This window comes from Cajanus cajan, chromosome 1 (genome assembly GCF_000230855.2).
Source record: "Cajanus cajan strain Asha chromosome 1, NIPB_CcT2T_4, whole genome shotgun sequence".
Lineage (NCBI taxonomy): Eukaryota > Viridiplantae > Streptophyta > Magnoliopsida > Fabales > Fabaceae > Cajanus > Cajanus cajan.
In genome coordinates, this window is record NC_138517.1 from 38,279,793 (window position 1) to 38,301,452 (window position 21,660).

General features: G+C 36.9%; 1 protein-coding gene and 1 non-coding gene across 2 annotated transcripts; one reads left to right on the top strand and one right to left on the bottom strand.

The window, feature by feature from the left end:
- The first annotated feature begins 1,976 nt into the window (after positions 1 to 1,976).
- LOC114915084 (small nucleolar RNA R71) lies at positions 1,977 to 2,082 on the top strand. The gene has a single exon (XR_003802945.1). It is a non-coding gene; the product is annotated as a small nucleolar RNA R71 (small nucleolar RNA).
- Positions 2,083 to 11,519: 9,437 nt separating this feature from the next.
- LOC109788083 (disease resistance protein RPV1) lies at positions 11,520 to 17,179 on the bottom strand. Its single transcript, XM_083060171.1, is given in 8 exon segments — positions 11,520 to 13,070; positions 13,072 to 13,250; positions 14,073 to 14,288; positions 14,484 to 14,570; positions 14,666 to 14,956; positions 15,067 to 15,542; positions 15,545 to 16,176; positions 16,667 to 17,179. Coding segments are annotated over 8 exon segments (2,949 nt in total). The 5' UTR covers positions 17,158 to 17,179; the 3' UTR covers positions 11,520 to 12,493.
- Between the last annotated feature and the right edge of the window lie 4,481 nt (positions 17,180 to 21,660).

Sequence of the window (21,660 nt, forward strand, 5' to 3'; positions counted from 1 at the left end):
TTGCTTCTAAGAAGACATACTTTAATTGTGGTGGAAATTGTTTCAACTCTAGCTTCACTATTTGATCTTTTTCTTCCTTCTTCAATTCTTCCTTTGACTGAACATTGGTTGATGAGCTTTCACCTTTGTTCAATGCATCAATCACATCCTGGACTTCCGTATCTATAACTTTATCCAACTCTTCATCAAACATGGACAAAGCCTTCTCCAATGGTGATGAATTCTTGAAATTGCTTTGAGTTTCCAAATACAAATCATCTAACACATCAATTCTGAAACAATCCTTATTGCCTTTGGGAAACTTCATTGCTTCAAAAACATTGAAATTCACCTCTTCATCTTGAACTCTCACCTTCAGCTTTCCATCATCCAAGTCAATAATAACTCTAGCTGTCTTCATGAAGAGTCTGCCCAGAATCAATGGAACCTCCAAATCTTCTTCCATGTCCATGACCACAAAATCAACTGGAAACATGAACTTGTCAACTTTCACTATCATATCTTCCACTATGCCATGTGGAAGCTTAATGGATCTGTCTGCCAATTGTAAGGTCATTCTTGTAGGTCTCACTTCCACTTCTCCTATCTTCTTCAACATGGATAAAGGCATCAAGTTAATACTGGCTCCAAGGTCTAAGAGTGTCTTACCCACTGATAAATTACCAATTGATACAGGGAGAGTGAAACTGCCTGGATCTCTGGACTTCTGAGGTAAAGATTTCTGTATAATTGCACTGCATCCTGCCTCAAGCTCCACAGTCTCTTCTTCAAGAATTCTTCTCTTCTTAGTTAACAATTCCTTCATGATCCTAGCATAAGTAGGCATTTGCTCCATGGCTTCAGTGAAAGGAATATTAATCTGTAGCTTCTTGATGATATCTAGAAATCTCAGGAACTGCCTTTCTTTTTCTTTCTTGGAAGGAGCATGAGGGTAAGGTAAGTTTTTTACAGGAACAGTAGAACTGACTTCCTTGCCCTTCTTTTTATTCTTCTCCTTCTCAGCTTCATTTTTCTCTCTTATTTTCTCACTATCTACACTCTCACTCTTATTGTTTTCTCCCTCATTCTTATCACTTTCTTCCTCAACCTCCTTTAATTCACTATTTTCTCCCTTATTCTCAGCACCTTCATTGTTCTCACTCACTCCAACATCTGCACCAACTACCTTCCCACTTCTTGTTGTTATAGCTTTACAATGCTCCTTGGGGTTGGTCTTGGTATTGGTTGAAAATGGGCCTCCAGACATGTCAGCTAATTGTTTAGCTAGCTGACCCACCTGCACCTCTAAATTCTTGATGGATGCCTCTGTATTCTTCTGGTTGTTCATAGATACCTGCATGAACTGGTTCAGAGTATCCTCCAATTTGTTGGTTCTTTCATGCATAGAAGGATAAGCAGGCTGATGTTGCTGTTGTTGTTGTGGTGGTCTATTAGATGGCCCAGCTTCATTCCTCCATCCATAACCTTGGTTGTTATTGTTGTTTCTCCAACCTTGGTTTCCCTACATATAATTATTAGTATTATAATTACGGGAATTAAAATTACCTCCTTTTTGTTGGTTGCCCACATAGTTGACCTCTTCTTCATTTGAAGTTTCAGAACAGTGACCATTGGGATGATCTCCCCCACAAAAATCACATTTTAGAGAAGAATTTGCTTGAGTTGAAGAAGAAGCAATAGCATGAAGCTGTTGTGGAATTTTGGCCATCTGCTTAGTCAATGCTTTAATCTGTTGAGACAGCAGCTTGTTCTGAGCAAGGATTGCATCATTTGTACTTATATCAAGAACTCTTCTTTTATGGGATTGATGTCTTCCATGCTCTGCTTGGTGATCAGAAGATGCCAAAGATTCTATGATTTGAGTAGCTTCTTCTGGACTCACAGTCATCATGGTGCCACCAGCTGTTGCATCCAATAACATCTTCACCTCAGGCTTGATTCCATTAACAAAGAAGTTCAGTTGAGCTATATCTTCAAACCCATGGTTTGGACATTTTCTGAGCAATGACTTAAATCTTTCCCAGGCTTCACAAAATGGTTCATCTGCACCTTGCCTGAAAGTAGTAATTTCTGATTTGGCCTTAATATACTTGGATGAAGGATATAATCTATTCACAAACTTTTTTTCCACATCACCCCAGCTTGTCAAACTTTGATTCGGGTGAGATTGTAACCAAACTTTAGCTTTTCCTGTTAAAGAGAATGGAAACAACCTCAAGTATACAACTTCCTCATCACCTTCAGGAATTCCCATTGTTCCACATAACTCATAGAAATTTGAAAGGTGTGAATATGGGTCCTCATGATCAAGGCCAACAAATTGTTGTGAGCTAACCAAAGTAAGGAAAGTAGGCTTCATCTCCATGGCTCTAGAAGTATTTGGAGCTGCAATGCTAGAGAAATTCCTAGGACCATGTTGTTGTGCATAATCACCTAGGGTCCTTCTAGGAGGCCTGGCTGGTCCATGTCCACCATTATGAGTGCCTGTTCCTTCTTCAGCCATTTCTGTTTCGAGGTGTGGTTGATTTGATGAAGTAGAAGAACTCAGAAGATCTTGCTGTTGTTTTTGGATTCTCTCTAATTGTCTAAGCCTTCTTGTTCTACTGTTGTTTCTCCTTGCCGTTCTTTCAATTTCAGGGTCAAAATGTAATTCCTCGGCTGGAGTTTTTCCTCGCATGCAAAGACTGACTTAAATAGAAAAGTTAGAACAACAGGTAAAGAATATATTTAACAAAATGAAAGCAAAACAATATATACAACAAGCTACAACTTAGAACAATAGAAATCACAAACTATCTTGACACAAGTCCCCAGCAACGGGGCCAAGAAACTTGTTGGATTTTTTTATATAGGCAAGCGTACCCAAGTCTCTGTAGTATAATTTAAAGGTTGTCGAACCTCAGGGACTTGTGAGATAAGCTATGATTTCTATTATACTAATTGATGCTTACGAATGTAAAATTTGGATAATTACACATGTTCAAGGTTGATATGGATGATTGGTTAAATTCAAGTAGCCAAAGATAATTTAACTTGTAGAAAAACAGTTATAAGAAACAGTTGGGATTAGACTTCATCAATCTCCCTCCTATGCATTCCTATTGATTCTTTCTAAAAATTCCATTACTCATTGCCATTGAGTTCTCTAAATTCATTCAGACCCAATCCCTTGGCATAAGAAATTCTAAGATATTTAATTCAATGAATGATTCCTCACTTCATTCAATTAAATATCCTGCTTTAAAAATCAGAACTTGTAGCAACCATTAATTTCAAGACCATCCCTGGCTCTCAAAACTAATGGGTGATTCATTCCAAATCTAGAGTTAGAAAACGTTACCCAACCAAATTCTAAACTCAAAATCAGAGATAAGTGATCAGTTTATCAAAGCATTAAGAACGAAAACAAATCACTAACATAGAGTAATAGATGATATATATATATGAATCAAAGAGGAATACAAAGGAGTTTGACGATTACATCAATCCCAACCCTAGAGCTTAGCTCTCCATAATACAAGAAATCACCAAATTACAAGTTGAAAAGTAGAAGAAGAAGGAGATCCTTTGACGATTCGCGTTCCCACGAGCTCCAAAATACTCTATTTTTCTCCTTTCCCTGTTCTCTATCTTCGTATAGCTTCATGATGCCCTTTTCTCTCTCCTCTGCCCTTATATATGTGATAAAATTAAAACAGAGTGAACAGGAAAGAGACAAATCCGCTCAGCGCCTTGAAACGGCTGAGCGGTTTGAAGAATCCTTCACCATGAAGTAACCTAAAGGGCTGAGCCCCTTGGATCCGCTGAGCGCCTTGGAAGTCCTTCACTGCTAAGCATTCAAAAGGGTTGGGCGCCTCAGATCCGCTGAGCGGCTTGCAGGCAGAAAACATCCTTTTCCTGGACCAAATCTGCTGAGCGGATGGTAGTGGCTGAGCGCCTTGGAGGCAGAGAGCACTCCTTCTCTTCCAGGACCAAATCCGCTGGGCGCCTCTGAATGACTGAGCGCCTTCAGTTTGGGAGGCTCTCTGGCTTGATTCCGCTAAGTGCTTTAGAATGGCTGAGCCATTCTTCTCCAGGTTTCAAAACCTACAAAATAAGCACCAAATTGGATCAAAAGCTTCCTATTCCCTGTACTAACATTAATCAAAAGTACCTCTTTGATTCTAAGCATATATAGATCAAAATAATATCAATATGTACACAAAGTGTGCTAGATAAGTGTCTCAAATGAATATTTAATCAGACTAATTAGACACTTATCAAGTGTTGAGGCTCTAGCCAACTCAGTAGTTTTTTCTGGCACAACATGGAGTGTTGAGGCTCTAGCCAACTCAGTTACTTTCAATGGAGTAGCTATGTCTTCATTCACCTTTTCTCCAAAACAAGAAATTACAAATGTGATAGATGGATCCATAGTTATTACTTTTTATTTACCTGCTGCAAATCATGTGAATCCTATTGTAAATTTATTTCAACCACCTATGTAAATTTTATAGTAAAAAAACAACTATGATATGTAAATATGTACGTATTGTAAATAATTTTAGAATAATATGTAATGTAAAAATTAAAATCGTACGTGAGATATAAGAAGTTATAATTAGGTACTAGTCTAATATGTAAATAATGTAATATATATGAAAAAAATAAGTAACACGTAGTGGTAAATATTTTTAGTTTGTTATTATGTATAACATTATTAATAATATACATGTGTTTTCAATCTATAAATTATATATATATATATATATATATATATATATATATATATAATATTGAGACTAATATTAATACAACTAGACGTTAGATGTTGCAATTCTAATTAGTGGTCTTGTTTGTTTTCCTATTGCTTGTTTATAATGTCTTTTTTAAGAGTTTGAGAAAATTCTATAGTTGACTTGTTTAGTTGCCTCTTAGTCAATTAGACATAATCATTAATACAAATTAACTATCTTTCAACCATGTCTTATTAGTTTGTCTTGATAAAATGGTTGTCTTTCAAGCATCCAGGCAGTTGGAATTTTGTACTCTTGATATGAACACATTACAGAACTTCGCAACTTGATTAACCTCTAAATGCTGAATGGACACCTATCACAATGAGAGAAGTGATAGCTTGGCATATTTAACATGAATAATTAAATACAGGAGGTGGAGGGTACCTATGGTCTACACAAAAAATACATGATATTGATCAATTTCTTCTGGGTCATCCTTGAAGGAGGACATATCTTTTTCTGACAGTTTAAGTTCACGACAGTCAACTGCAGCTTCACGCATGGCATCAGCTTTCCCCTCAGGCCAATTAAAATGCTTCAAGATTGCATACACATCAGCCTGTAGAAAACAAAATATATAGCTAATAACTATTAACTTCAGTTCTAGTTTTCTACTACTTGATTGAGACACACTCATTGTTGTTTGGTAACCATAATGTAATTATGAATCTTTTACTGAGAAAACTTATATAGATTTATGTTGTCAAACACTCAAACAACAAAATCAGGTAGCTCAACTGTTCACTTACAAAATATATAGCTAATAACTATTAACTTCAGTTGTAGTTTTCTACTACTTGATTGAGACACACTCATTGTTGGTTGGTAACCATAATGTAATTATGAATCTTTTACTGAGAAAACTTATATAGATTTATGTTGTCAAACACTCAAACAACAAAATCAGGTAGCTCAACTGTTCACTTAACCAGCTTTCCTTATTGTTAAAGCAGTAAAACTTTTCCTTTATTTTTTACTGCTATAATTAATTATGGTTGCTTGTATTAGTGGGTAAAGTTCTGTTGTAATTATATTTGCTTAGTCTAGTAGATAATATCTTGTTAGGTATTAGATTTTAGACAAATCTACACACTTAATGATGGTAGGAACATGTGTTTTACTGATAGCATTTATGAGCTTTATGTATGGCTGTCATTTTTCATATATTTGCCTTATATATGAATGAAAAACATGCAGAATGGTATGGTTGTCCAGCAAATACGAAATTGCTCTGTTCCCTAACCTTTCCTCTTCTCTGTTTTATGGTTTTGTATGATTTTTATGTTTTATGCTTTTGCTGCCCATTGCATGACTTAACAGTGGTATCAAGAGCATTGTTCTTATAGGCTATGGGTCTGAAAAAAAGTGAGAGGAGAGATTCAACATTTGTGAGTGAGTGATAAAATGGCTTCGGGGAATAATGTATTTGCTGTTCCTCAATTTTATGGGGAAAACTATCACATATGGATTGTCAAAATGAGATCATGTTTGAAGTCTTTTGGCTTATGGGAGTAAGTAGATCAAGATAAGGAAGTTCCACCATTGAGAGCTAATCCTACCATAGCTCAAATGAAGCAACATAAGGAGGAGACTTTGAAGAAGGAAAAAGATGTCTCATGTTTACATTCAGCTTTGACAGATGATGTTTTTACAAGGATTATGCATTTGGAAACAGCAAAACAAATATGGGATGAGCTGAACGAACGATATGTCGGTGATGAACAGGTGAGATCCATCAAACTATTGACTCTTAAAAAAGAGTTTGAAATGCTGAAAATGAAGGAAAGTGAATCAATCAAGGAGTACACTTCAAAGCTATCTCACTTGGTGAACCAAATGAGATTGTATGGTGAGGTTGTCCATGACCACAAGGTAGTCAAAAAAATGCTGATCAGTCAACCCATAAAATTTGAAGCCAAAGTTGTTGCCATTGAAGAGTCATGTGATCTTAAGAAACTAACCATTTCTGAAATGGTCAGTAAATTGCAAGCTCGTGAACAAAGATTCTCCATTAGAATGGATGATGTAACAGAAGGTGCATTTCAAGCAAGACACAAGGGAAAACAAGCTGGTCAGAAAAATAAAAAGAAGCATAATTATAAAGTAGTTGGTGACCAAAAGGGGAAAACCAAGATGGATGGGAGTAGTGAATCTGTAGCAAACAATCATTTTCCTCATTGTTCTCATGCAAAAAGAAAAAATCACTTGTCAAAAGAATGTTGGTATAAGGGGAAGCCTCAAATCCAATGTAATATTTGCAAGAAGTGGGGACATAGAGAGAGGTACTGCAGATTCAGGCAGAACCAATCTCAACCACAACATGCACATCAAGTTAACTTCACCGATCAGCAACTCCAAGATGAAGAACACTTGTTTATGGCTACTCAAACAAGTAGTTCAGGTTCAAATGATGTATGGTATTTGATAGTGGGTGCACAAACCACATGGCGAGGGACTCAAATCTCTTTACTTCTTTGGATAGGGTTGTCCAAACCAAAGTTAAGCTTGGAAATGGAGATATTGTACAAGCTGAAGGAAGAGGTACAGTTTCTGTTCACACTAGCAAAGGTCCTAAATTTATTCATGATGTTTTATTTATTCCTGATTTGGATCATAATTTGCTAAGTGTTGCTCAACTAATGAAGAGAGGATATTCTCTTTCATATAAAAACAATGGATGTATCATATTGGATTCAAATGATTCAGAAGTTATTAAGGTTGAAATGTGTGATAATAGCTTTCCAATCAGTTTGAATCAAGTGAATGAATCAGCTCTTGTTTCCAAACATGATGATTTTGTTTTATGGCACAAAAGATATGGTCACTTTAATATGGGTGCTTTGAAATTTTTGCAAACTCATGATATGGTGAGAGACATGCCTATGATGGGTATTATTGATGATTTATGTGATGCTTGTCAATTGGGGAAAATGCATAGGAAGTCTTTTCCATCAACAAATGTCACACGAGCAATGGAAAAATTGGAGCTTATTCACACTGATTTGTGTGGTCCAATGAGTGTTCCTTCTCTTAGCCAAAGCAAATATTTTCTTCTGTTTATTGATTTGACAAGAATGACATGGGTGTATTTTTTATCAAGTAAAGCTCAAAGTTTTGATGTCTTTAAAAAGTTTAGAGTCATGGTGGAGTCTCAAAGTGGCTACAAAATTAAAATGTTGAGATTTGACAATGGGAAGGAGTATACATCTAATGAGTTTAATGCATTTTTTGAAGATATGGGCATTGTTCATCAATTGACAGTAAGTTATACTCCTGAACAAAATGGAATTTTTGAGAGAAAAAATAGAACAGTAATGGAGATGACAAGATGTTTAATTGCTGAAAAGAAATTGCCAAAATGTTTTTGGGTTGAAGCTGTTTATACAACGTGTATCTTTTGAATAGGCTACCAACAAGAGCTGTTCAAGAGAAAACACCAATTGAAGTTTGGAATGAAGTAAAGCCCACTTCCAAACACTTGAAGATTTTTGGATCTATTTGTTATACTCATGTTGCAGCAGCAAAAAGATCCAAATTAGACAACAAAGCTGAAATGGGGATTTTCTTAGGCTATGCTGCAAACTCCAAAGGTTATCGGGTGTACAATATAAGGTCAAAATAGATTGTGATCAGCAGGGATATTCAAATTGATGAGAATGCATACTGGAAAATTGGGAAAATAATGAAGTTCAAAGGAGCACAAAAACAAAACAATTGACAACCAGTTTCGACCAGGAGCAAGCTGCAAATGAGAATAAAAATCAGATTGTTGAATCTAATTCTCCTGTGCTAAAATCCAAGTCTTTGGCTGAAATTTATGAAAAATGCAATTTTGTTATAAGTGAGCCTTCTTGTTTTGAAGAGGCTTCAATGCATGAAGAATGGAAAGATGCAATGAAGGAGGAGGTGGCCATGATTAACAAAAATGGCACTTGGGAACTTATTTCAAAGCCCAAGGACAAACATGTGATTGGCGTCAAATGGTTTATAGAACAAAATTAAATCCAGATGGTTCCATCCACAAGCACAAAGCAAGGCTTGTTGTGAAGGGGTATTCTCAAATGGCTGGAATTGATTATGGTGATACATTTGCGCCGGTTGCTAGGCATGAAACAATTAGATTAATTGTTGCATTATCGGCTCAATATGGGTGAAAAATCTTTCACTTGGATGTTAAATCTGCTTTTTTAAATGGAGTATTGCAAGAAGAAATATATGTTGAAAAACCTGATGGTTTTATTGTTACAGGTCATGAAGAAAAAGTTTATAGGCTTCATAAAGCCTTGTATGGGCTGAAACAGGCTCCAAGAGCTTGGTACAGCAGGATTGATTCTCATTTTCTGCAAAATAATTTCAGGAGGAGCCAAAATGAGCCTACTCTTTATGTGAAAGATTGTGGCAATGGAAAGAAAATTATGGTTTTACTTTATGTTGATGATTTGTTGATTACAGGTGATGATGTTGATGAAATTGAAGAGTTTAAAATCAGCATGTTGCAGGTTTTTGAAATGACAGATCTTGGAATGATGAGGTATTTTTTGGGAATGGAAGTACATCAGATTGATGGAATTTTTCTCTCACAGAAAAAGTATGCAAATGACTTGCTGAAAAAATTCAAATTGGAGAATTGTAATCTTGTTTCAACTCCGCTTGCTGTCAATGAAAAACTCTCCAAGGCTGATGGTGATGCAAAGGCAGATGTGACTCAATATAGAAGTTTGATTGGTAGTCTTCTTTATTTGACTGCAACCAGACCATATTTGATGTTCTGCAGTAGTTTACTTTCAAGGTTCATGCATTCACCAAGTTTAACACACTTTGGTGTAGGCAAAAGAGTGTTGAGATACTTGAAAGGTACTGCTGATTTTGGCATTTGGTATAGCAAAAGTGATGGAAAGGTTGAAGGTTTTGTTGATAGTGATTTGGCTGGATCTATTGATGACTCTAAGAGCACAACAGGGTATGTTTTTTCACTTGGTAGTGGAGTATTTTCATGGATCTCTAAGAAGTAAGACATGGTTGCTCAATCCTCTGCCCAGGCTGAATATGTAGCTGCAACAGCAACCTCAAATCAAGCTATATGGGTCAGGAAAGTCTTGACAAATTTGAGTCATGTGCAAATGGAACCTACTGTGCTATGGTGTGATAACAAGTCAACCATTTCAATTGCTAAAAATCCAATTCAACATGGAAGAACCAAACATATCAATGTCAAATTTCATGCTATAAGGGAAGCTGAGAAGAATGGAGATGTTCAGTTGATATATTGCAGGTCTGGGAGCAATTGGCAGACATACTCACTAAGGCCCTTCCAAGTGCTAAGTTTAATGAGCTAAGAAGCAAGTTAGGAGTCCTTGAGAAAAGTTTTAAGGAGGAGTGTTAAAGCAGTAAAACTTTTCCTTTATTTTTTACTGCTATAATTAATTATGGTTGCTTGTATTAGTGGGTAAAGTTCTGCAGTAGATAATATCTTGTTAGGTATCTGATTTTAGGCAAATCTACACACTTAATGATGGTGAAAACATGTGTTTTACTGACAGCATTTATGGGCTCTATGTATGACTGTCATTTTTCATGTATTTGCCTTATATATGAATGAAAAACATGCATAATGGTATGGTTGTCCAGCAAATACGAAATTGCTCTGTTCTCTAACCTTTCCTCTTCTCTGTTTTATGGTTTTGTATAGTTTTTATGTTTTATGCTTCTGTTGCCCATTGCATGTCTTAACACTTATCTACCAGGATTAAACTAAATGCTCCAGAAAAACAGAAGGAAAATATGGTAGAGTTAATATAACTCTGATGGGTTTTACGACATTGAATGAAAAATCATCCATCATTTCTAGTTTTTACTCTGATTTAACTAATGCTAATTTTTCAGTCTTCAGCAGTATAATTTTCAGATTTCAGAAAACAGGATGTACACCCTTTTCATACAAATTTAAACCGCTAAACTACTATAAATTTATAATGGAATAAAACCAAAAAGAAATAATAAACGTGCCTATTATTTCTAAACTTATAAAACTCACCTCAAGTTTATTCCTCTTTTAACCTTCTTTCACCAATTTTAATTTTCCGTCCATAGTGCTACTGACTTCTGAACACACCTTTCTCATATTAACTGCCACGTGTCATATAATATTACACATAAAATAAATGAGAAAGCTTCTTCCTCCACAACTAAGTTGCAAGAGAATAAAAGGAAGGAAGAACACAGAAAGGAGTTGCCTATATGACATCAGAAACTAAATTTCAAACTGCACACAGAGGTACGGTAGCAAGATTTTCATTTGTGTTGTCATCTACTCAAGTGTTAGGAAATGGAAAAAAGGAGAACTGATGCAAGTTCTGGTGAAGCTAGTGAACATAAGATGCTTTCTAATTACCAGAGGGTGATACAGTTTTGGTATTTCATTTTTTTTGTAACTAACAGAAAGCCAGTTAGTTTTATGACTTGCTATTTCTGAATAGTGAATCCATATTTGAACATACAATTTTCTGTTTTCTTTTGGTTCTTTACTGGTTAGTGCAGAGATGTATAATGTCAAAATTAAGTTTTATTCTAGCGATACTACTCATGATAGCTTGAAAAAAAATAAGAAAAAAAAATATTCCTCATATCAGTCAAACCAAGGAACAACACTTCTGACTAAACAGGATAAAGTTAAAAATAATTATGCATAAAGAATAAATAAACCTTAGTTTTCTCCTATCAGGTCATACACAAATAATATCTGTTAAGATTTTGATCTGTATAGCCATTGCCCTGTCTCTGCAAATTGTGGGCTTGGCCTGGCCTAAGAATTTCTTATTTCTATTTGTAAGAGCAGATTAGACAGAGAAAAGAAAGGTGACATCACCCATATGAGAACACATAAAAATTATCAACAGTCCTAAAACTTTTCATTCTGGACACTAAAATCTTAAATCTAAAAAAAATAACATTATGTTCTTCGGTTCTGTAGAAAGACCATCACTGGGAGTTCCATGAAACTTGAGGAGCAACAAAAGTTGCAATATGAAAGGCACACTTTATCAATTATGTTTTTCAGTTTTCAATGCCTCTTGCTACCATGGAGAATGCATTTGAATTGAGGTGTCCAAACATAAAATTGGAAATATGAAAGGCACTCTTTTATTTTTCATTGCAGGTAGATGTAGCAAACTAGCAATTTATATTGTTCATAAAATGTGTAAACTGTGAAGCGGGCTTTACCTCATCAGCTTGAGGTGTCACAACTCACAACACATTTTACAAAATATGTGGGAAATTATATGTTTTGGCATGATGCATCTTATATGCAACAGCTCCCTCCTAGAATTGACTTGTGCCTGCAAGACTTTTGCAATGGTTTCTGCAGCATGTACAGCCATATTCTAAATTTACAGTTCAGCTGATTGATTCTCTGGAAGGGTCTGGACTCTGAGAAGTCCTTTGAGTACCCTGAAAAGGACATTTTCATTAGATAAAGAGAAACGGGAGCAGTTGAATAAATGATATTGAATGGCTCAAACAAGTCTCTGCTAAATCTTCATACCACATCACATGATCTACTTTACAGCCAACCTGAAAAATAACAAAATGATACGATGAACAAATAAATCAACACCTACAGAAATGTAATTTTTTTTTATATACAATGATTTCGTCCAAAACCACAGGAAGGAAAGTACCTGAGACGAAACGAAGCACAACCCAATTCCATTTGTTTATTCAAATTGATTCATTGAGTCATGCAATTCCATTTGTTGGATGAAATTGTTATATATTGAAGTGCTTATTGGGCTGATCCCCAATCCTTTTAAAACCTGCCATGGTCGTGTAAGATAAGTTTCCAGGAAGGTGATTCGTGCCTCAATTTTAACCTCAATTTTAAACCGTGTTTGATTTTTGGCTCTTCTATTTAGGAAGTTAGAACATCTTTGGTCGTACATCACACACACATGATCTGATTCTGATTCTAGTGCAGTTCCACAACCATTATAATCTATGTACATTCTAACACTGTATTTTTCACCTTCACTCTCACCATCACTTATAGTGATTTTAACTTCATATCTTTCAACTTTTATCAATTCAGTGAATCGGTTGTCATTACCAAGGACGAAGCAGAAAATCAAGCCAAGCTGGGGGGAAGGTGGAGCAGAAGAGAGATCAATAATTACATAATCTGTTGTGGTCTTATACTCCAACCACTCTGGAACACTGCTTCTTGGATACACATAAACAGCTTGATTAGAACGATAATTATCTTCATAATCATTGTAATTTTCAACATGATCATAATAGGTGTTGGTTTGCAAATTTCATCATGTTGATTTGCACATTCAACCCAATAGCCACTAGAGAGTGTTCGTCCAAGTTCAAGCAATTCAAGAACAAAACTCGTGTCCTGGTTTCCCTTAATTGTTCAACAGCCGTTGAAGGAAACAACAACGCAGTCTTCAATGATTTGCATTCAGTGACATTTAAAGTTTCAAGGCAGGGAGGAAGCTCTGGTAGAGTTTGAAGTAAATAGCAGAATTGGGCTTCTAGAATTTTAAGGGACAGGGGAAGCTCAGGTAGACTTTGAAGTGATTTGCACTCTTGGACATTTAGAGTTTCAAGGGATGAGGGAAGCTCTGGTAGAGTCTGAAGTGAGTGGCAGCATCGGGCACATAGAGTTTCAAGAGATGGGGGGAGCCGTGGTAGACTTTGAAGTGATTTGCAGGACTCTACATTTAGAACTTTCAAGAACAAGGGAACCTCTGGTAGACTTTGAAGTGATTCACAAAATCTAACTTCTAGAGTTTCAAGGAATACGGGAAACTCTTGTACACTTAGAAGTGATCCACAGTTATTGGCTTCTAGATTTGTAAGGAAGAGGGGAAGCTCTGGTAGACTTTGAAGTGAAGCACAGTATCTGACATCTAGAGTTTTAAGGAATAGGGGAAGCTCTGTTATAGTCTGAAGTGAATCACAGTGTTGGGCATGTAGAGTTTCAAGAGAAAGGGGAAGCCATGGTAGACTTTGAAGTAATTTGCAGGACTCAACATTTAGAATTTCAAGAGAAGGGGAAAGCTCTGGTAGACTCTTAAGTGATTCGCAAAATCCGGCTTTTAATGTTTTAAGGGACGAGGGAAGCTTTGATATAGTCTGAAGTGAAATGCAACTTTGGACATTTAGAGTTACAAGGGAAGGGGGAAACTTTGGTAGACTTTGAAGCAATGTGCAAGATTTGAGATTTAGAGTTTTAAGGGATGGAGGAAGGTCTGGTAGACTCTGAAGTGAATAGCAAGCTTGTGCATCTAAAGTTTCAAGGGACAGGGGAAGCTCTGCTATTGTTTGAAGCTTGGTGCAATAGTATACATCTAGATGTAGCAGTTGGGTAAGATTGTTAAAGGATGAAGGTAACCTCACTATGGAACTTCCTGCTAGATGTAGTGATTTAAGCTTCCTTTGATGTCCAAATGATGAGGGAAGTACTCTGATCTTTGTATCTTCTAGTCTCAATTCTGTCATATTCTTTGATATCAATGAGAATTCTATAAGATTGATGCAAAGATCAAGGTTGAGATAATTGAGGCTGCATAAATGGGAATCACTTGCGAGTATGGTAAATGACTTGCAGTTCCAAAGGTCCAATTTTTCGAGTTTTCCAAGAGTGAAAATAGATGGATGCACCTTAGTCAACCTAGAACAACCCCAGAGGATCAAAACTTCAAGATTTATGGCTTTTGATAAATCTGGCAGCTTCTTTAACTCCTCAGAGCTGTTGAGGTCAAGTTCTTTTAAATTCACCAAATTCTGTAATAAAATGAAACAAAATGAAAATATCACACAAATCAAATTATTCATTTTTGTGAATTAACAGAAAATTGTAACTGTGAGCACATATTTACCTTCACTCCATCCCAAAGTTTTTTCATTTTGCTGAATGGTAATTTTAGTATTACTAGTTTTTCGGCAGAAAATTTCTCTGGCAAGGATTTCAAAGAGTAAGAATACCAACAAAGAAATCTTAGTTCAGTTTCCAAAAGTTGAAGACCTTCAGCTAGGATACTATGTCGATAAGAGCCATTATAAATTTCCAAAAATTGTAGTCTACTCATCTTCGCAAATATGTGATGGCTTAACTTTTGCTCCTTAATTTTTGTCAAGTCAATTTGCATGCTTCTAATGGACTCAATACCCTACACCAATGTAGAAGAAAAGAAAAATTAAACATCATCAAAAGCCACATTTCTTGCACATAAAATTTAAAATGTTATTCAAATGATGTTATATTCAGTTAGGTTTTAACCTTGTCATTTTTTAATGCTTCACAAATGTCATCAGGATCCCATAACCAGCTGCAGCTTCTAGGGTCTTTGTTAGACTCTCGACGAACAATCTCCCAACCCATTTCTTGTAAACTATCATGCATACATATAAAATTAAGCTTAGAGAAAGTTATAAGAGCTTTATCTTTCAGCCTTTCTAACCCAACAACCACTGAATTATCACTTTCTTCATCTTTTAGTAAAGATCTTAGATTGCCCACATTTACCTTTCTATGCAATCTAAGAACGAAACATGCAAGATCGAGAAAAATCCGTTGCTCTTTACGATCTAGATCATCATAACTCAGTTTCATAACATCATAAACTTTTGTAGGAGGCATTTTTTTAAGTTTGTTTAGTTCACTTTCCCATACTTCCTTGTTTTTTCCACGGAGACGATGCGCCAACACTTTAAGAACTAATGGGATGCCTTTGGCATAATGGTACATCCTTTTAGCTCATCATCCTCCCTTTGATGATCACTTTGGTTAAAAACAATCAAATTGAAAAGTTCAAGTGCTTTATCAAAACTAAATTCTCTGAGTCGATATATCTCATCAGCTTTGTTAGCATTAAGCACTTGCTCATCTCTAGTTGTTACAATTATTCTACTGCCTGATCCAAAATTATCGAGTGCTCCCAATAAATTTTGTAAGTGATCTGAATCATTCACATTATCAAGAACAATAAAAACTTTCATGCGACCAATTCTTCTAACAATATCATCGGGCAATGAATTTTGTGTGCTGATTCTCACAACATTTGTTAATAACGCAGAAAAAATTTCATTCTTCAAAGAAATTATTCCACGTTTGCTAGATTGTTCTCTTTCATTGGCTAAAAAGTAATAACCTTCATATTCAGATTGTAGTTTGTTAAATATTTCTTCTGCAAGGGTTGTCTTACCGACTCCACCCATACCCCAAATTCCAATAAGACAAATGTCTTTTGACTCTTTGCTCTTACGAATCAATGATTCTACATCTGCAATTTTTTCATCAATTCCAACAAGTCCTTTTGATCTAAACATGGGCTCTGCCAACTTTGTCAACACAAGATTGACAATTTCTTTAAGCAGTTCAGCATCATTTCTATATGACACACACAAAGAGAGAACGTAAGCATTAAATCAATGTCATTAATTTAACTCACTTTTTTAGAAGTTTGGGGGAGGGGGTGGGGGGAGAGGGGGGTGTCATCTTGCATTGTGGCATGGAAACTTCTCTTCATTTCTCCCTTCCTAGAGATTCCTAAACACGTCAATACTAAAAAGGGCCTTTGTTATATTTATCTAGAAATATTTTTTTAAAAAATTAACATTTAGAAATTGAAATGTTTTTAAAATGTAACATGGTTGTAATTCTTTTGTAAACCAACAACGCACAATTGGGCACATCAGACTTCTAGCATTGAGGCATGGGCTAAATTTATTTATCCAAAGTAATGAGTTACTGAATAATAAAGCAATTTACAAGTAAAGGTTTCATCATTTTTAATTTAAGCATCCAGGTTGTGATAACATGAATATAACTACATAACAACTAGAAAATATTGAAGATTTCTGGGGTAAAAAAAGCTTACTGAAACTTTGATGATTCAATTCCAGAAAAACCAGCAGATTCCCTCAAAGCCTGTCTCCACATTTGCACCTTGTTCTCATAGTTCCTTTCATGCTCAGCAAATGCATTCTTGTAACTCTCCAACGATTGATGCCTTACATGTGTGGGTTTCAAATGGTAGAAAATAGGGACTACAATCCGTCCATATTTCTCTTTGCATTCAAGTATTGTCACAAGTTCTTCGAAACACCAACGCGAACAAGCATAGTCTTGTGAGAATATGACCAATGAAATGAACGATTGTTTAATTGCTTGAACAAGTGAAGGCCAGATTTCATGCCCCCTCTCAAGTTTATCATCTACAAAAGCATATATTTTCTTCATTTGAAAAGCCTCAATCAAATGGCTTAGGAACCCCTCACGGATGTCCTCACCCCTAAAGCTAACAAAAACATCATACTTTATTTGAGGAGCATTGTTGTCTGACATTGGTTTTTCCTGTACACCCTTCATCTGTTTTCAAAAGAAGTTAGAAATGAAGTGAAAAATCATGGAGCTTATAAAACAAAGACATTGTTGGATAATCTTAAATTTCTAGAGATATCCGAGATATCCGAGATATCCGAGATATTCGAGATATCCAAGATATCCGGGATATCCGATTTAGTTATCTGGAATTATTTGATTTTGAGTTATTTTGTTTCAGATTAGATAAGATAGTTTTTTGGTAAGTTTTGATTTGATAAGATATTTTATTATCTTCTTGTTAATTCAGTACGTTGTACAATGGCTATTTAAAGGCCATCTCTTATTCAATAAAAATTACAGTGAGTTGCTACGATCACCCACAATTTTAGTGTTACTCGTCTCTCTTAGTTTTTCTACAAATTGGTATCAGAGCTATATGCTCTGAGTGCCGAGTGTGAGGGGAAAACAGTGTGCGCCTGTGAAGGGGGAAGAAAGAAGAAAGAGAGAGTAATGGCAAAGGTTGTGAATGGAATGACCGTACCACAACTGTCAAAGAAAACCAATTATGATAATTGGTGTTTACAAATGAAGACCCTGTTGGGTTCCCAAAGTCTATGGGACATAGTGGAGAAGGGGTTCCAAGAACCCGAGGAGGACGAAGACCAATCTGTGGCTCAGATTGCCACATTGGAAAAGACACGAGTGAAGGACAAATCGGCTTTGTATTTTTTGTACAATGCCGTGGATGAGTCAGGTTTCGAGAAGATTGCAAACGCTGCATCTTCAAAGGAAGCATGGAAGATCTTAGAGGTTGCGCACAGAGGTAACCACCGTGTCAGACAGATCCGACTTCAAACTCTCCGAGGAGAGTTTGAGAGTTTGAAGATGGAGGATAAGGAACAAGTATCCGAGTACATAACTCGGGTGGAGAAGGTGGCTAACCAACTAGGAAGGAATGGGGAGCCAATGCCAGCAAGTAGAATTGTGGAGAAAATCTTGAGATCATTAACAGATGATTTCGAGAGTATTGCATGCGTAATTGAGGAGTCAAAGGACTTGTCAGTTCTCTCAGTGGAAGAGCTCGCTGGGTCACTCGAAGCCCACGAACAAAGGAGGAGGAAGATGAAGAATACTCTTGATCAAGCATTACAGGCGCAACTTGATTTGAATGAAACTCGGAACACTCAGGGCCGAAGATCAGGAGGACAAGGACGAGGTGATCATGGAGGACGAGGCAAAGGACGAGGTGATCATGGAGGTGATCAAGGACGAGGTCGAGGACGAGGTGACCATGGAGGTGGACAAGGACGAGGTGATCGTAGCCAAGGAAGTCAGCCGAGGTCCGAGGTGGAATGTTATAAGTGTGGCAAACTCGGCCACTACGCAAAGGAATGCAGATCGGCAAATTGCTACAACTGTGGCAAATACGGTCACATAGCAAAGTATTGCCGAGCTAAAAGCCGAAGTGAAGAAAAAGGGAAGAATCTTCTCACAGAAGAAGAGGACGAGGAAGCAGGAATTTTGATGATGACGCAGAGCTCGGAGACCAAGCTACGTCCGAGTTCTGCCTCCGAGGTCCAGCTAAACTTGAGTTGCGTCGAGAGATCAACAATTGAGCCTCCAAGCTCATATGAGAAGTCAGAAGCCGAGCTTGATTCAAGTTGCCTAAACAACTCGGTCTGGTATTTGGACACTGGAGCGAGCAATCATATGTGTGGAGAAGAAAGTTTCTTCAACGAACTCATCAAGGTAAAGGCTGGATTCGTGTCATTTGGGGATGATTCCAAGGTGGCGGTAAAAGGGCGTGGAACCATCAAGTTTATGCAGAAGGATGGACGAGTTGGAGAAATAAGGAATGTCTACTACGTTCCCGAGCTTAAGAATAACATCTTAAGCATGGGGCAGATGATGGAGAAAGGAAACTCGGTTCTGATGAAGGATCGAGTGCTTTATTTGAAGGACAAGCATGATCGTTTGATAGCCCGAGTGGAGATGAAAAAGAATAGGATGTATAAACTGGAGCTGAACATCATTCAAAATAAGTGCTTAAAGCTAGACGTGAAGGATGAAGCAATGATGAGGCATTCTCGTTTTGGGCATTTAAACATTGGAGGTTTGACCGAGCTATCAAAGAAGGAGTTGGTGCATGGACTACGTGGTGTTGGGTATTCAAGAACAAGTTTTCCGAGCTCGTCCGAGTACAAAGCAAAGGAGCAAGACATCTACAACTCCACTAACGAGTTACATGTAGTATGTCTATTGACAGGCACAGAAGATATAAAGTTTGAAGAAGCGGTACTTGATGAGAGATGGAAGAAAGCAATGGATGAGGAGATCAGATCAATTGAGAAGAGTGAGACGTGGAAGCTGACAGATTTACCCACAGGAGCTCGGCCAATTGGTTTGAAGTGGGTATACAAAAAGAAGACAAATGCAAATGGCGAAGTAGAGCGCTACAAAGCTCGTCTTGTGGCGAGGGGTTATAAACAGCAGAAAGGCATTGATTATGATGAAGTTTTTGCACCCGTGACAAGGATGGAAACGATTCGATTATTACTGTCCTTAGCAGCTCAGCATGGATGGAAGATACAACAAATGGACGTGAAGTCAGCATTCTTGAATGGGGTGTTGGAGGAAGAAGTCTACGTGGAGCAACCTCTAGGGTACATGAGGAGAGGTGAAGAGAAGAAGGTACTGAAGCTCAAAAAGGCTTTGTACGGTTTGAAGCAAGCTCCTCGAGCATGGAATGAGAGAATAGACACCTATTTCAAGAGAAATGGTTATGAACAATGTCCGTATGAGCATGCTCTCTATTTAAAGAAGTACAAAGAAGATATATTGTTCGTTGCTCTATACGTGGATGACTTGATATTCATGGGAAGCAAAGCTGAGCTGGTTGAGGAATTTAAAGAAGTAATGAAGAGGGAGTTTGAGATGACCGACTTGGGCATCATGAAGTACTTTCTGGGCTTAGAGGTAGACCAAAGAACAACAGGTATTTTTGTGTCCCAAAAGAGGTATGCCGAGGAGATTTTGAGCAAGGCAAAAATGCTGAGTTGCAATCCAGTTTCTACTCCCATGGAACCTAGAACGAAGTTATCTAAAAATGAAGAAGCTGAAAAAGTTGATGCAAGCAGGTACCGAAGCCTAATCGGAAGTCTAAGGTATTTGACAAGTACAAGACCCGATCTGATGCTTAGTGTGGGAATTGCAAGCCGCTTTATGGAGGATCCGAGGCATTCACATTGGAAAGCATTGAAGAGGATACTAAGGTATGTGAAGGGGACGATGTCACTTGGACTGTATTTCACTAAGTCGGACAACTACCAACTTATTGGATACTCGGACAGTGATTGGTGTGGAGATGTGGATGATCGGAAAAGCACAGCTGGGTACGTATTCTTCATGGGAAACTCGGCTTTCACTTGGCTATCAAAGAAACAACCAATCGTAGCTCTTTCAACGTGTGAAGCCGAGTATGTAGCAGCATCTTGGAGTGTCCAACATGCAGTTTGGCTTAGAAACTTGCTATGCAAGCTGGAGATTATGAAAGCTGAGAAAGTGTTGATCCGAGTAGACAACAGGTCGGCAATCGAGCTAGCCAAGAATCCAATCAATCACGAAAGAAGCAAGCACATCGACGTCCGATTTCATTTCATCAGGGAAAAGGTGAAAGAAGGAAGCGTGGAGCTCGAACACGTAGGAAGTAAAGAGCAGGTAGCTGATATCTTTACAAAACCATTGCCGACAACAACATTTAAGAAGTTAAGGAAGTTACTCGGAATGAAAGAAGAAGGAGAAATTTAAGATTATGGGGGAGTTTTGTTGGATAATCTTAAATTTCTAGAGATATCCGAGATATCCGAGATATCCGAGATATTCGAGATATCCAAGATATCCGGGATATCCGATTTAGTTATCTGGAATTATTTGATTTTGAGTTATTTTGTTTCAGATTAGATAAGATAGTTTTTTGGTAAGTTTTGATTTGATAAGATATTTTATTATCTTCTTGTTAATTCAGTACGTTGTACAATGGCTATTTAAAGGCCATCTCTTATTCAATAAAAATCACAGTGAGTTGCTACGATCACCCACAATTTTAGTGTTACTCGTCTCTCTTAGTTTTTCTACAGACATGATATCTATAACAAGTTCAAATACATGAATACTAGATTCTTCTAGATTATCAAGCTTTCAAAATGTGCCTTTGTTCTTCTTTTCTTTGGTCTCAAAATGATTGTTGATGACAGTAGGCAGTCACTGGCCTCGCATGATACATATACTCAGTGAAGCTTTATATATACTATGTCAACTTTTGCCCTATTGGACCGTTTATCATCTTGCAGGACATGATGTTTAAGACGCAATTTTTTACAACTACACCTAGGGGTGTTCACAAAACTATTTAAAACTAAACTTTTTAAATAACTAAACTAAACTAAACTAAAATAAACTAAATTATTTTTTAATAGTTTAAACCAAACTATTAGTTTTAGTGTAGTTTATAAAGTTAAACTATTAAAATTAATAGTTCAGTTCACTAAA